Source organism: Fundulus heteroclitus, chromosome 11 (genome assembly GCF_011125445.2).
Source record: "Fundulus heteroclitus isolate FHET01 chromosome 11, MU-UCD_Fhet_4.1, whole genome shotgun sequence".
NCBI lineage: Eukaryota > Metazoa > Chordata > Actinopteri > Cyprinodontiformes > Fundulidae > Fundulus > Fundulus heteroclitus.
The window spans coordinates 15,497,213-15,514,388 of record NC_046371.1 but is presented as its reverse complement, the minus strand read 5'-3'; the positions used below and the strand labels follow the sequence as shown (position 1 = coordinate 15,514,388).

Sequence of the window (17,176 nt, the reverse complement as noted above, 5' to 3'; positions counted from 1 at the left end):
TTTTTTAAAGTTGCATCAGCACAATGCAGCTGGGAGCATCTTCATCTACACTAGGGAGGACAATTAAGGAGATATAAAATAAAGGGACCAAAGTTCTAAATGCGGAGTTAAAACAAGCAGTGCTTCTTATTTAAAGATTCACATGTACGAGATTAGTTAGCCGATGGATTTTTCTCTTTTAAACAAAAGATAACAATGAAAATAGTCAAAGTGTAATGCGTCAGGCAGCACAAAAAGATTGAAATGATGCAGCTGCACAAAGCCGCAGACCTGATAATGATGATGTTACCAGAGGATCATCTTCCCTTCCCGTTTATCAGTGACTGGCCTTACCGGAACCACTTCAGCGTTCAGGATCAGGTTTCTGTGTGCGTGCGTGTGTGTGCGTGCGTGTGTGTGGTTCAGCTCACCAGCCCTAATAATGAGAGGTTAACATAGAGGCAGCAGGGACATAATAATCTGTAAAACATTGAATTTAGCACAGTTGACAGGCACATAGCACTGCTGACTGGCTGTGGGACCTTTCATATTCACACACACACACACACGCACACAAACACAAACTAATGGAGCGGCAATATGTTCCACCGCTACATACCCGCAGGAGAGCGCACACGCAGCGAACCGTAAGCACGTGTGCGAGTGTGTCGCACCATGCAGGTTAACTCTGCGAAGTGCAGAGTAATTTTCTCTCTGTCACCTCATGCTGTGAAAAAGACGACACATTAACTGTTAAACAAGACACCTTAGACCTTGGTGAGGGCCCTGGGAGGGGAGGAGAGGACAGAAATAATAAAAGGTAGCTACCATGGGGAAGGAGGACTGCAGAACCTTTAGTTTGTGGAGAGGGTAGAGAAGACAGTCCTCTGTGTGAAGGCAGAAGGGAAAAAAGGAGAGGAGAAAAGATGGGGGAAAGCATATAAAGAAGAAAACTGGGGAGATTGAAAGACTGCCCAAAGATTTTAAATCTGATTTAATCGCATAATCAATTGGTTCAGGGTTCTTTTATTTGTGCTGACTGAATGGTAAAAGAGAGAAAAGAGTACAGCCAACTAAAATGAGCGACTCCCATCCTGCTTTTGAAGACATGAGTCAAAAAGACGGAGAGAGCTCTGCATGATCAAATGGCGCTTTACGGGCTTGGCCCATTTAAATTTGCAGCTGAGCCTGCAAAGAACGTTTTCCAAGCTAGATTGACTTTAGATTTGATTTTAAATACCTGTCACTTTAAGATGTCGTTAAAATGCATAAAAGCACTCAAGTTGACAGGCGATAATCTTCCTTTTGAAAGTGGTGAAGTGCAATTTGTTTATCATGAAGACATGGTGAAAAAAAAAAAAAAAACGGAAGCTGGTTTGTTGGTTTGGTTTGAGAGGTGGAGGCATGAGAAAAAGAAACGGCACATGACTTTTTGAAACAAAGTCGAACAAAGATGCAAACACTTCCAACTCAATATTTTAGCATATCCTCTTTGTTTTTCTTCAGGAGGTTATTCTGAAAAGAGCAGCAGATCTGGTGGAAGCCCTCTACGGATTGCCTCATAATAACCAGGTACGTACACTCACACACAGTGTTGTATAGTAACAAAGTATAAATACTTCACTACTGTACTTAAGTATATTTTGGAGTACTTTATACTTTCCTCGAGTATAATTTTTTTTTTGATAACTTTCACTTTTACTTCACTATATTTTCGAACTTAATTGCATACTTTTACTCCAATTCATTTTCAATGTTTGGTTTAGTTACTCGTTACTACAAAAAAAAAGAAAAAAAAAAGAGAGAGAGAGAGAGAGATAATTTGTATAGCACTGACCTTACTTGAAGAAGAAAAACTGAAACCTTACAAAAAGGTTGTATTTTCTGTCTAAACTTGGTCTAAATGTCTCCTGCACTTGGTTTATATTATTTTAAGTGAATTTGGCCTTCAAAGTTTACCAAAATGTAAAAAATGTCATTCAAACTGCATTTGCTTTGTTTTACTTTTTACTTATACTTTTCATTACATTACTTGAGTACATCTATTTTTACAGTAATTTTCATACTTAAGTACAAGACATTTCAGATACTTTAAGACTTTAACTCAAGTAGCACTTCAGTCAGTGACTTGGACTTTTACCAAAGTCATATTTTGGAGAGGTACCTATACTTTTACTTGACTCTGAGATTTCAGTACTTTATACAACACTGCTCACACATACAGCTGTCCAAAAGGTAACATGAAAAGGTCTAAACCTGCCGTCCTTGTTGCCTTTTTTCCATCTTCCTGCAGGAGATCATCTTGAAGCGAGCAGCGGACATCGCGGAAGCGCTCTACAGCGTTCCGCGAACCCACACCCAGCTCTCCGGCTCGACGCACACAGGCATGATGGGAGTGAACTCCTTCACCGGGCAGCTCTCCGTCAACGTCTCGGAAACGTCACAAGCCAATCAGGGTAGAAGTTTACACTTTTCGTACTGCACAAAGTACTATTTATTATCAAATATACAATACAAACACAACGGAGGAGGGATTGCTGCAAAGTCAACGCAATGATACCATCAGCCAGGCTTTCTTAGAGAGACAACTTTTTCCCAACAGGAAATATATGATCAACTGAGTTTAACTGTTCTGTACTATGATTAAGATCAAAATGGACTGCTTTTGAACCTATAAAGAGCATCAAGCTTTGTATCGTAATCTTTGTTTGTCCTTCCCCACACCGTTCTTCTCTGTATCGTCCGCCGCAGGGTTTGTGCGCAGCAGCAGTAGTGTGTCGCCTCACGGTTACGTGCCCAGCTCCACACCTCAGCAGACCAGCTACACCTCAGTCAGCAGCACCATGAACGGCTACGCTAACAACGGGGGCATGACCAACCTGGGAGGCTCGCCCACTTTCCTCAACGGCTCTGCGGCCAACTCGCCTTATGCCAGTCAGTGCACGCATGCATCGTCCACGTAGCACATGCGGTACTCGGGCATTCAGGTCGAAAGAAAGACTTGTTGTGTTGAGTGTGTGTTTTGAAGACATATTCAACACAACAAGTAAAAGGCAGAGACTCCCAACGAGGCTTAACGCTGCACAGTCTTCAAAACTATCAGCAACTCAGAGCTCCATTTTCTCCTTCCCTCCCTGCTTTTATCTGACAACCAAGCATTTTCTCTGCGTGTTGATTGATTTCATCAGATTCCTACTTAGTGGACTGGAAGAGTGAGGAGAGAGTATCTCAATGAGTAAATAAAAAAAATTGCAAAGATTTAAAATGGCACAAACAAGTGCCATTAAACTGTTGACAAAGATGTCAACGTGTTATTATAAAGGAGAAACTGGACACATCTGTATTGCTAAATGTAAAAAAAAAAAAAAAAAAAAGAAAGATTAAAATCTCATCAGACTGGCAGAAGTGTTGGGAACACAATTAACTCTAGTGCTGAATCATGTTTTTCTAAATAAAAAAAGCAAGTTGTCCAGAAGCAGAAGACCTTAATGAGGCTCTTGGGATGCCGTTTGACAACAGAGCATAGACAGTCAGAGAAAAATCACATCAGTACACATATATAGTACTATTTTACCCACCAAGCATTTGGTAGTTTAGCTTTCGCCATCTTTCTATATTTCTCATTTATTCTTTCCCCTTTTTTTGTACCTCCTTACCTCCCAGTTGTTCCATCCAGTCCCACCATGGCCTCCTCCACCTCTCTGCCCTCCAACTGTTCTTCTTCTTCTGGAGTCTTCTCCTTCTCTCCGGCCAACATGGTGTCAGCAGCCGTTAAGCAGAAGTCCGCCTTTGCTCCGGTGGTGAGGCCGTCGTCCTCACCTCCTCCTTCCTGCACTAGTGCCAACGGTAACGGACTTCAAGGTAATTGACCGAGTTACTTGAAAGCTGTTTTGTTTTTGTTTTTTTACGTGATGTATTGTAGAATTTATTTAATGTCAGTGTTTCGTGTTGTGCCTAGCGACTGGGTTGGAAGTGGAAGCTTGTGTGGAGCATGACACCTGGTTTCAGGTTGAGGCATTTTTGCACAAAACTACAGTATTGCGTTGCGTTAACAAGCGTCTGATTTATCCTTCAGTGACGATTATCCTTGAAAAGTTTAAGAACCCCAATTAATTTATTTTAAAAGCACTCTTAATACAATACTGAAAACAAATGTGTCTAAGTGAAATAGAATATCACCAAAATAAAAAATAACTTCAGTATTTTTGTTCAGAAATTGTTGGGTTTGCTTGGATTATGCGCCTCTCTGGTCTCTCTCCACACTTTGGGACCTTGATTTTCAAATACAAAATTACTTTAACATAAAAAGAGGACTTTGTATCACTGGGCTACTGTCCATTTTTTATTATTATTCTTAGCCCAGATAAGACACTTCTGGCATCCTATCAGGTTCTGAAGTAGCTTAGCAAGATGCTAGGCTAGTGATCTGAGGTATTTAAAGGTGTGAGTTAGATCATATAATCAGATTTAGCACTCATTATAACCCATATAACATTATAACATCCTAGATATTACTGCGGTTATGCCTGTTGCCTGGCTCCACATTGTACTATGCTTTTTTTTCCTTCCACTTAACTTTCTGTCAATATGCTTGAATAAAACACTCTTTGGATACAACAAGGACTTTTGGAGGCTTGCATTTTTATCCAGGACATTTGTTGGTAGCTGAGCAAAAGTCAGAAGTCTTCCTTTGCAATGATGTAGGTAATAATAACTTTTTTTTGCTCTCACTTAGCCTTCTATTTTTTTAGAGACTCTGCTATGGGTTTTCATTAACTGCCCAAAGGATAAGTCATTTCCTTATATTTTATAAAGTTTTGCTGTTAGAAGCAGTTCACTTTTATCTGTTACTCACCTGTTGAGTTGTTGAGGTTGCTGGATAAATTGCATTACTTGAGCATCTTCATCCACTATTCACAGTACATATGTCAAGATAAAGACCTTTTTGTCCCTGATACCAGTCGAGGCATTTAAGCTAAGCAAGAACTAAGACAATCAAGTCTGAATTTTGTCTAAACTAGAACAGGGCAACATTAATAGGCTGCACCAACACTGAGTTTAATGGGGATGCTACTATCACGTTCTAGTATCTAACCACCTAAATTGTGCACAGCTTAATCAATTGTTTCTAAAGATATATTTATCTGACACCTGCTGATGAGCAGCTTACTCAAGTGCTAGCATGTTTCATGTCTATTTCTGATATGCCGCGTTTATAATCAGACTTGTAACATATCTCAGTGCAGTACCGGTTAATTGGGTTTTAACACTTATTCAAAAAGCGTGTAGATTCACAAATTTAGCCTGTTGACATGAACATTATTAAATTGTATTTCCTCTCCTGGTTTCAGATGGGCTTTGGACTATTTTTCACACTCAGACCAGTCTGAGCATGACACAGAAAGACAAAAGGCCTCAGCAGACACCACAGTCTCTGACTATGAATGTCACTGTAAAAATGTTGAAATCTCTTCGACTGTTTGGATTAAAAAAAACAACAGAAGAATTAGATCCACTAAATAATGTGTGCATCCTATGGGACGTGTTTCTAATCCATATGAGACAATAGGCATTGATTTTTTAAAACTGGCTATGCATGACGTGGCTGCACAGCTAACTGGGTCTGCAGCTGATATATAATCCCAGGTGGTAGAACAAAAACAGGTGCTGGGAGTTGGGTTTAGCCAGAAATATAAGATGTTTCATTAGAGGGAGAACTGCCCGAAAGGTGACAGAGTTTAATTTATTTCACTGAATGATCCATGTTGATAGTGTCTTCCAGAAAACCTCAATTTGGAGCACAAAATATGAGTCATAGGAGTGTTTTTAGTGCTCCACGATTTATTTTCGTTTTAAAACTTGAAATCTTTGGACTGCTCGTCTCCCGCAGACCATACACATTACATGTGCTTCGAAAACCCAATAAATCAACCCCCCCAACTTCATCATGGGATTTATCCAACAATGAGAGTAAACCATCATCTGGCATCCACATTTGTTTCCCAGGCCGTTTTTTTTCCCCCCCGACTGTCAGCTGAGATTCGCTTTTGACATGTGCAGATTGTATCCAGATTACTTAAAGTAAATCTGAACAGCAGAAGGTTCCTCTTTGTATTGCTCGTAATGCAACATAGACAACATCCAAATCAGATGGACAGTGTTGCCACGGTCACGACGCCCCCAAACATCTGAAAAAAAAAACTATCTGTTGACAGATGTGGAGATAAGTTATCTTCCGCAGCTCTGGTTGAGTCTTCTGTACATTTTGTGGTTACTTGAAAGCTGTTTTATTTATTTTTTAGGTGATGTATTGTATAATTTATTTCATGTCAGTGCTTCGTGTTGTGCCTAGCGGCTGGATTAAAATGTTTTCCCCTATCTAACTTTTCATCTTGTTGTTTCTCTGACCTGTTTATCCTTCTCTCATCATCCTTTCATTCTTCCATCTCTGCCTTTTTCTACCAGATCAAACATTTGTGGACTCTAGCAAGTACTCATCAGCCGGCTCTCTACAAGGCCTGGCCTTCACCTGAAGTATGTTCCTCAGCTCTCCTGTCACCTCTCTTACCTTAATGCATCTGCAGGTTTTTTACTAACTCGTTGAGTTTTCACTCCTGTTCCTCGTTTCATACCTCCAAACATTTTCCAAACATTTTAACGTGTTGTCAGTGTATATTATTGCAATTTAATTTAATAGACCAACACAAAGTAACACATAAGTGTGAAGCGTAACGTAAAAGGACACATGGTTTTTTCCAAGTTTTTGCAAGTTAAAAACCTGAGAAGTGAGGCTTATATTTGTATATAGGGTTGTTTAGTTTGTTACCCCTAAATGACATTTTGTGCAACCAAATCCAGTCTCTTTAGACACAATTTCTGAGCAATCAACATTATTAATATGAATAAACATACAAGACAAGGTTTATGACACAATTTCCCAACTGTTAAACAAATCACTGAGTCCTGTTCAGTTTACCATGTAGGAATAGTTATTGAACAACTCTGTTAAATAGATAATAATGTTTTGGCCTGGAGGCATACATATTAGTGGCACAAACTAACACTGCACATCATCCTCCACACACCATCTCCATGGTGAAACACAGTGGTGGTGGCATCATCCTGTGGGGCTACTGTTCTTTAGCAGGGACAGGGAAGCAGAGGTTTAAATTGGACAACCCTAAACATATAGCCAGAGCATTATCATGTGTCCTAACCAAAATGTCATTGAAAATCTGTTAGAAATACCCCCAAAAGCATTGCAGATGCATTTGCAGCAAAAGGTACTTCTGCAAAATAATGACTTAGGGGTGGCTAACACAAATGCACATTACAATTTCTAGGTTTTTATTTGTAATAAATATTGCTACTTCACAGTTTTGCGCTACTTTTAATCCATTTATCACATAAAATCAGAGATGCACTGATATGAAATTCAATATTGATATCTGATATTAGCATTGACTTTATATATTTATATATATATATATATATATATATATATATATATATATATATATATATATATATATATATATATATATCAACAAAATGAAAAGAAAATCTTCTCAGGTTCGATTAAATAACCCACAATCCCACGTTGCATCAGTTTAGTTGGTCACATGACCAACTAAATTTCACATGGTCAGCCGTCCTACCACCACTTGTGTCACATAAACAAAACTCAACAAGATGAAAATATTAAGATTAGGCCATCTTTACTTGAAATGCCAATATATCGTGCATCCCTACATAAAATCCTATTAAAATGTTATGAAAGTTGCGGGGTATGAATTCTTTTGCACGGCACTGCACTTGTCTTGTGTATCTAATAATTTTCTCTCTTAGTATCTCCTCCACCCCTCTCCTCCGCTCACATTACGCATCTAACCATCTGCCTCATAACTCCTCCCTCTCCTCCCACTGGCTGGGAAGAGAGGCAGGAAGTTGGTTATTTACAAAGACAGAAACAGACATTTGGCACATGGAATTTATTTCTCAACATCGCTGACTTTGTTTAGCTGTGTGTGTGTGTGTGTGTGTGTGTGTGTGTGTGTGGGGCGCGAGCATATGTGGGGGTGTGGGAACAAAGCGAAGCCTCAAAGCACGTCTGAAAAAAAGAAGAAGAAGAAGAAGAAGAAATACACCCCACTTACTGCAACACACACACTCACACACGTCTTTCTCTGTCACACTCTGGGTGATCTCACACTTTCAGCTCACAGAGAAGACAGCTGTTCGACAGTCTCCACAGTTTGTGTTGTCAGTGTACCTGCCACACTCCATGACTGCAAGATTAGCTCGACACTTAGTCCCGCTGTTGTTGGACTTAGATTTTTTTTTTCTTAGACCTTTCTGTTTTAACATGAATGTTTTAGGGGGTAAAATATTACATAAGGTAATTGTTGTGTTTTGTACACGATGACATCTGACATTCAGGATGGAGACACCAACTGTATCGAATGCCACCCACCCACGTTCTAACAAGAAACCGCATGAGGCTGCTCCTCATCTGTGACACCTGTCAGGTGTGGTAGAAAAAGTCGGGAATATGTGTCCCTCATTTAGGAAACCGTGCGTACAGATGAGCTGACAGACATGATTTTGATTGAGAAACAACTAATAGATCAATCTCTTAGTTTAGTGAAGCTGGAAATGTGTCCAAGTTTTTACTTTGATTGCTAACGTCTGAACCAACTTTACTCTGTTGCCTAATTTGAATTATTCTAGGTTCCCTGATAGGTTTTAGTTTCGTTTATGAGTTCTTATGTATTGTTTATTACTACTTTCATATGATTTTTAAACTAAAACAGACCAATTAATGTTTCTTAGGCATTTCTTGTGTCACTGACTCCACATTCAAAATGCATTTTCTGAATACAACAAATTTGTTTTCAATTTGTTTATTTATTCTCTTGTGTTTAAAGGCGACATATCATGCAAAAGTCACTTTTGTAGCTCTTAAATACATTTTCTTGCGTTCTTGGAGTAAAGTTTAATATAATCTGTCCAGGAGCTGTGTAGATATTTTATATTCTTTTTGAGTCATATTTTACAAGCCGTTCAGTTTTCAGTCTTTTGAATCAAGGAAAGATATTTTTTAAGATAAATTCATTGGTAAAACTGTCATATATGAAGAACATTTCAGTAAATTTGTGCATGTTAGTTGTGTATGGTGAGGAATGGAGTAAGTAATGACATTCATATAAAGAAATTTGAAAAAAAAAAATATTTCAAAGAGTCTTTGAAAGATTGTCCAGATGGTTTATCTGAAAAAATAAATATTAGTTGGTTTAGTGTTCAGGAAACAGCACAGGAATAACAAGGGAGTATGTGGTGTTAATTAGACCTTTGATTTAACTTGAGATTCCAAGATCTTTTAAAGATGAATGCTCTAAAATGTTATTGCTGGATGTTAATATTGTTTCACATGGGGTGATTTGTTTACTTCAGTTTCCTCCGGTGAATCTATCTCAGTAGTGCTGTGTTAGAAAAACTAGTGTTGTTGTAAACACGTGCGCACAGTTTGCTAAACTATTTCAAGGGAAAAAGTCAACTTGTGCGTCACTCTGAAGTCGTTCATCATCAGTTTCCATGTTAAATAAAAGCTTTGTTTGCTTGTTATCTGCTTGGCCTTTGGCGAACTCGCTTGGTCCCATTTTGTTTTTGCTTCATTTTTTTTATGCTTCTTTCTTTTTTTTAAACCGTCAGCTATAGATGTTCGCCAACCTTTTGGCAGAAAGTATCCAGACCTCTAAATAAACTCCCCAAAGTAGCAACTTAGTTTAAAAAAAAAGAACGTCAGAAAGCCAGATTTCAATCATCATTGACAGAAAAGTACTGTAGGCGCAGAAGCTATTCGTATTTGAGCCACTGACAGAATTTTAAGACTGAAAATGCAACTACACGCCACAGAAACCATCTCCTCTCCTCCACAACTAAAACTCGAAGATGCTGTTAAGAAGCAGACACACGCACACTTTTACAGAGTCTCAATATAAAGGATAATTTTTAAAATGTGGTTTTATCTAGAAATTTTTCATGGGGGTCACCCAGTCATCAAGCCCATCTTTGGTTCTCAGAGCGTACACGGCCGTATAATCAGTAGGTTTCTGCAGAGCCAATCTTAATCTTTAGGTTATTTATTCTTTTCATTTAGTGGCGCAACTGAAACTTACAGGACAGTGGAAGACCATCAATAAAATCCAATTGGCTATAGTTCGCAAATAGATATAGTGACCTGCAACTTATTAGATACATTTTTAAATCACATTCTTTTGCATGACAGCCACAAACTTTGATAGATTTTATTTGGATTTTATTTGTTAGATCAACAAAAAGTGGTGCAGAGCTCTAAAGTGTAAGTTTGTAAAGTGTGGCATGCGTTTGTGTTCAGCCACCCATGAGTCAGTGTTTTACCAAACCACCGTTTGCCACAATTACAGCCACAGCTCTTTTGAGGCATTTCTTAAGCAGCTTCGGTGATCAAGAGACTCAAATGTTCTTTACAAAATAACCAGAGCTCTGTCAGATTATCAGCAACATCAGTTTTCAAGTCTTAACACAGATTTACAAACTGGTTTAGGTCTGATTTTTTTTTTTTTTAATTTTATCATTTAATGGCCTTTAACCTAAGCCGTCTCATTGTAGCTCTGTTTTAGGATCATTGGAGTAGGAGGTTCATCTTCCAGCATGACAAAGTCTTGGAGCCTCTAAGGCACACATGTCAAACTCAAGGCCCGCGGGCCGAATCTGGCCCCTCAAGGCAATTTATCCGGCCCTCAAGAGCCAAAAAAGGCGCAACATGTTATAAAGTAGAGGCATATATCCTTTTAAATAGTATAAAGTGGCTAAAACAGTTAGCCTCGTGAGACCATCCTGATCTCGCGAGCTTTCAAGGTTTCACTCGCAGATCAGTCTGGATACTCTCCGTTAAAGAAAATTTGGAGCCGTTCACCAAACGAACGTCCAATCAGCGTTGGCTTTGAGGCGGGTTGAGGTGTGACGCAACGGGAAGCGCGTCAGTTCAGTCTAAAGAACATGGCGGCTTCAGCCGATGAAACTAGCGTTAGCGTGGCTATCGAGCAAGTTTTATAGGAATTACAGAATATTTCTTTGCTGAACTAACGAGCCTTTACCTGCAGCAGCAAGAGTAGCTTGGCTTGTGGTTGTGTTTTCGTCGTCGCTCGTAAGAGTGACGACGAATCTGATTGGTTTATTTGGCCCGTCTATCACCAACATAGGCCAATCAGCTAACCAGTATTTTCGCCCCTTCCCAAAATTACTTCAACGGAAGGTTTCCAGATGGATATGCAGAGCAAATCTATCTGGCGGAGTCAGGTAATAAAACAGTGCCTTCTGTTGCAAATGTTGATTTTTTTTTTTTTTACTCTGTCGTAACAGCATCCTGCCACTGCTTTTTTCACAACACATTAAATCAGCCCAGAAATATCCAAAAAGAGGAAAAGTGATGCAGAATGATGAGTTTAAAGTGTAACTCACCCCAATATAAACTTTTTTTTGCAGATAAACTGTATAAACCGGGCCTAAGGCACTACTTTTATGTTACTGTGAAATATTTAAATTTTTTACGTGAACTGGAAAGAAATTATGAAATCAAATGTATCATATACACAGGTGCAACCGGCCCTTTTAATGACTTCATGATGCCAAAGTGGCCCAACATAGAAATGAGTTTGACATGCCTGCTCCAAGGGGTTTCTTCATGGATGGCACTTTATCTATTTCCATCCATTTTGCAGTCATTTTTGACCAGCTCTTTTCTCCAAGCTGAAGAAAAGAATCCCTACAGCACAAGGCTGCCAACACTGGGTTTTACAATTCATCCTGAATTCAGATTGGATCTCAGCAGGTCCAGAGTTACAATCGGCCTCTTGGCTCCTTCTGTAACAACTTCTCTTCTTGCTTGACTTGTTGGTTTAGGGGGATGATCCTGTCATGGTCAGTTTGCAGCTGACCCTTTTACATTTTTAGATAATGGATTAAAAAGCACTCTGTGGTATAGTTATACCTCGTTATACTGCTTTATAACCTAAACCTGCTTTGATCTTCTCCACATCGTTCTCCCTGACTTGTCTCCTGTGTCTAGTAGTCTTTATGATGCTGTTTGATCACCAGTGTTCTCCAACAGGCCTTCATAGGACAGCTGGAGTTATACTCAATTTGAATCACGCACAGGTGGACGTGAAGGTTACACTGGATTGTGTTTAGGCATCTTAAAGTGAAATACAAACGCAAGCTATACTTTTGAGTGTGTGTCAGTGTAAAAAATGTTAAATATTACTCACATTTTTCAACACTACTTCCAAGACAGTGTATGACTTTATTCCAGCCTCATGAAGAGTAGCGCGCGTTGAAGAAAACATAACCCTATGTCATTTTGGCCTGAGGTCTGTTCTCGCACATCAACGCCCGTCCCCCGGCTTTAAGGACAACACATGCCATGATGCGGCGTGTCAGGCAGACATTCAAGCACGACGTAAATAAGGACAGCTGCGCATGGTTAGATGTGTGTCTGTGCGCGAAACGCAGTACTCATACTATCCGATGCATCCGTTGTTGATTTTGCTGATTTATTTCTCTATTGATGTTGTTAAAATGACACTTGAGTCACACAGCTGCACAGATGGGGAAAACATATTAGTGGAAACTTGGAAATGGAAAGTTTTTTTTCTATGCTGGAGAAAAATGTTTGACTGTCTTTTAAAATATTTTTCCTTTCGTTTTTCCCTCCCCCACCCACCCTCCCTCCATCCTTTCTTTCTCCCCACCTTACAGCAATCCCAGGAATGATCGTCCCACCCATGTAAAGATGTGAGCGCGTTGTTTGGTGTGTGCACGTGTGCGTGTGTGTTTGTTGGTGTAGGGTGAGTCAAGCACACTCTCGCTGGAGGATTTGCTCCTAGCCGGACTCCGGTTCAGGATGGAGGCATCCATCCAGATCTGAAGGAACAAAACCAACTCAGGCCCTTTCTAACTCAAAAAACCCAAGGAGAACAACCAAACTGTTTGTAGAAATCTTTGTACAATCGAATGCTTTTATAAGGAGAAACGGCCACATAAGATTATGACTCTCCATGGTCACAGGAAGTGTGTTATTTTGGACAGAATTCACTTCCTCTCTTCGGAGATTGATTTTCTTTCTCTTTTTTTTTGTGCTACATGTGATGACCTTCTTTTCAACGTAACCTACATGAGCGGTTTTCTATTTATGGAGTATTGTCTTCAATGAAGGAATATAATGTGAAGAGGACCTGATGATGAGGACGAAGTCGAGACAGTGATGAGGAAGGTCTCATGCAGGGCCTGAGGCAGCCAACACAGACAAGCCAAACCTTCACCTCTGTTTGTTTGCCAAATCCACCCCTTCATCGCTCTCCCTGCTTTATTGTTTTAGGTGAAGGACTCAGGTTGTTGTACTGAGGTTTCAGCCATTCAGAAAAAATCCAAACGTTTACTCTAAGATGGCTTCTCATGCGTCTACTCTGCAGTTCTCGTGTGATGCAATTTCTAAAAGAAGTTCAAAAGAAAATTGGCATAAACTGCCCGTTAAAACACCACAAATGAATGTAGCTCCTCTCCATCAGGGGCGATCATGATTTGCCAACAGCAGCTCTATTTGATCCGACCCAGTTCAGTTTTACCGTCAGTCATCTGTGCGAGAGAGAAAACACGTCTTAAAGGACTGCTGCCATTTTTACTTAAGTGTTTTGTGTGAATCAGATTCCTATTTTTTTATGTGGCTTTGTTTTGGTGTGTTGTTAGATTTTTGTGCACGACGAGCCGGCCAATCGTTCTTCCTTTAGGTGCTTGCCCTTTGACCTGGTTAAATTGGCCCGAAAGCGAAGAATCAACCAATGGTCTGTCTTACATGCTGCACTGCAAAAAAAGGTCAAATGGAAAATCTGCCTTTCAATTTTAAAAATCTTGTTTTTATAGTTTTAAATACCAGCCTCTGATCTGAGAGCATTAAAAAAAATCTGCCAATTCATAAAACAAGTGTGACTTTAAAACGTCCTATCCCACAACAATGGTGCCATTAATTTAGTGAAGAAAATCAAGTTACAAGTCATAATATTCAGCGTAATTAATTACTCTGGAACTTTTGGGTGTTGCAGCTTTTTTTTCTTACACTGAACATTTTCTGTTTCTGTTTGTGAAAGCTGCTGTCGCGCTTTCTTATCTTGCCATATGTATTGGAGTATCTAAAAAATGTGTTTACTATAGTAAAATTCTACTCTTAATTTACAGTGTGCTACTGCATAGAGATCGTGAAGGTACTTATAGGAGTGATGCCACAGTCACTGTTTTTTTTTTTCATGCTTACTGATCACCTGACGATCTAAGGATAAAGTATTCTTCATCTTTGCAGGTGGAGCGTCTGCATAGTGTAGTGAGAGAATAAGGCAGATTACTATCAGATCATTGCTGCATCATTCGCTTAGATCTTAGTAAAATTTTCTAGCACTGGCACATCTAATATTTGCTGTTAATGTGGCACCTTTACAATGTAACACACAACATAATTTTCAGGCATATTCAATAAAAATAATCCATATTAGCCAGGATGAGTTTGAGATTACGCTTCTAATGCTACAGGTTTAGATACAGTTAAGCACAAAATTATATATAGCCCTGACAGATTTAGATTTTCATCCAACTGAGAAACCTTTTATAGGAAATGAGACAGGCAATTTCTAAAAGAAGAAAAAAGTTATCTTTTTTATTTACAATTTATTAAGATGCTTGTAGAAAATTATTTATACCATTCTCAGCGATTAATCAAAAATCTTGATTAGCATGGCAGCAATCAAAGCTAATGGCTGACCACCTTTTTCCCTCTGGTATTTTTTTGTGATTTGTCTTTGGTGATTAGCTTCAAGTTTTTAATATTTTACTCCCTGCAAAAATCACGCCAGGACTCTGGCTGTGCCTCTCCAAAGCATTATTAATACTTCTAGTCAAAAGAAATATGTTGGTTAAGTTAAAGAAAAGAACAGTTTAAGCCTAAATCTGCCAGGGGTATGAATATTCTGAGTTTAACTGTACATACAAATGTGATCCTAGAATGTAACTTAAAGCAGAACTCTTTATAAGCCATCAAAGCACGAGGCAGACCGGTAATAGTTTGATGAGAGCATTAAGGGTGTGAAAAAAAAGAGTTGAAATTAACTAACCTTTCCTTGAGTTTGGCATCAAAAGGGAAATATTGTGTCCCATCGTAAAATCTGATATTTTACACCAGCGAGAAATTTGCTATTTAGATTAAAAAAAAATGTTTTTATGATTTATTGACTTTTCACTTCTTTCTGCACATGTTTAAGAAGCACTTACTTTTACTGTTTTATATGTTAGAAAAAAAAGAAGACATTTTTTGCAGTGCAGGAAACTTTGTCAGTGAGGTCTTAAAAAAATCACAAGCATTATCTTTTTTTAAGGTAAGGTAACAGTACTGAACAGTCTTATCAGTGCGTCTGATGTGTTGGGTGGTTTCACCCATCGCAGATTGACAGAAATAATGAGGCTACCATTATGATCTGTTCATCAAGGACTGCTTCAACGTTTTTTTTTAAACATCCAGCATCCAATACACACAAAGTCTGTTTGTAGTCTTTCCATTCTACCGGCTGATGATTTTCGCCATCAATAAAAACTCTTTAAAATTCAGTTGAATCATTACTTGAACAATAAAGCTCAAAAACTTACAACTTGTTTGTATTTATACTATTTTTAACTTCAAGAACGGTTCAAAAATAGTATAATATTTGTGATAAAAGTTTTGTCAGACGGAAAGCACCCACTTTGCTATGTTGAAATCATAAGAAATGTGGATCAGAGTACAAGGGGAGATGAAAACTATTTAAAAGTTGGCGTAAACCTGCTACGTTTATAGAATAACTGCTTGTTGAAAAACTGGTTAAAAACCATCTAAAACCTGTCTTATTATTTGAATCGTGTTTTATTTGTTTGTTTTTGTCTAATAGTGTCTTTTTGGTAAAAGCCATATTTCCACTGCTAATTTCAATCAATCTAAAATAAGCCATGGTGTATCTTTTTTTTTTTTTATTATGAAGACATTAGGATATTTTTTGAGTTTGTCATCTTGTTTCGTTTTTTTTGTTGAGAATTTGCAGAATTTGTTTGTGTTTTTTAGATGTAGAGTTTTTGAATATGTTGTTATAATTCTGTTTGTCTTATGTTGCAGAGTATAATTAGGGTCAACATTTCTTGCTGAAGGCCTGAAAGAAATGAAGGAAAATGTTATCTTCTCTTTCTTTTCTTCTGTCTTTTAGGCCTTAATGAACTTTATCATTTTTTTCCGCTTTCCTTAACTTTCTCTTTAAAAGAAATGAGCCACCTATTTATTTAATCTCAATCATGGGCCTAGAGACCACTCTTCCGGTTGCATCTAAACGTGAGAGTGACAGCGCGGGTGTTTAAATGTATGAAAGAGAACAGATTGTTTTCTTTTTTATAAAAAAGAAAATGTGATGCTTAAAAGCAGAAGAATCTTTTTCTGTTGTTGCCTACATATATAAATAATTGTAAAGGGTTTTTGCCTAAACAAGCAAGATCCAGAGCACTTGTCTGACAACAGTAACATGATTTATTTGGGCTTGTCTGCATTCAGGCTTGTGTCTGTGAGCCTAAACATTATCAGCAGTATCAGAGCGGAGAGGAAAAGTACAGAGGAAACTACTGTAAAGGTGATGAAGTTGATTTTGTATTATTTTGAACTTTGGAGTGTAAAATACCTTTTTGACTTTCACTATATTTAATTAAAGGTCTTTCATCTCTGCAAACCTGTTCTCATTAATGTTGATCAAATCTCCACACAAGTGGGAACTTGAAATAACTTTATTGAGTCCCATGCACAAATTAGGAAAATAAAACGTTTACCTCATGTCTTTGGATTTTCTAAGAAAAAATGCATTGCAGTGTATCGTCTTATTAAAGAACCAAAAAAAAAAAAAAAAGGAGACATTTAAATCAAGATAAATCAAAGATAAGATAAATATTTTCTGATTTAAACACACAAGACAATCCAATCAGAAGTTAAAATCCAAAAGACATCGTAGAGGCTTGTCTCTTTTCAGAACAGAGAATCATCATCGGTATAGCAGTAGGAATATGTGTCATTTAATAATATTACCTAAAAGTTTGTGTAACTCCATGC

The 17,176-nt window shown here is 38.3% G+C and overlaps 1 protein-coding gene across 2 annotated transcripts in view; it reads left to right on the top strand.

Moving 5' to 3' along the window:
* LOC105920574 (transcription factor COE1-A) overlaps positions 1-16,802 on the top strand; it is a 129,361-nt gene extending 112,559 nt beyond the window's left edge. The window contains exons 12-17 of one of the 2 annotated variants that reach the window (XM_012856176.3): positions 1,486-1,551; positions 2,273-2,435; positions 2,731-2,913; positions 3,643-3,840; positions 6,445-6,513; positions 12,778-16,802. In XM_012856176.3, coding sequence (XP_012711630.2) covers positions 1,486-1,551; positions 2,273-2,435; positions 2,731-2,913; positions 3,643-3,840; positions 6,445-6,512 — 678 coding nt within the window. In that variant the 3' untranslated portion in view covers position 6,513; positions 12,778-16,802. The remainder of the gene's footprint in view (positions 1-1,485; positions 1,552-2,272; positions 2,436-2,730; positions 2,914-3,642; positions 3,841-6,444; positions 6,514-12,777) is intronic. The other variant, XM_012856177.3, reaches the window with a different exon arrangement.
* The last annotated feature ends 374 nt before the right edge of the window (positions 16,803-17,176 follow it).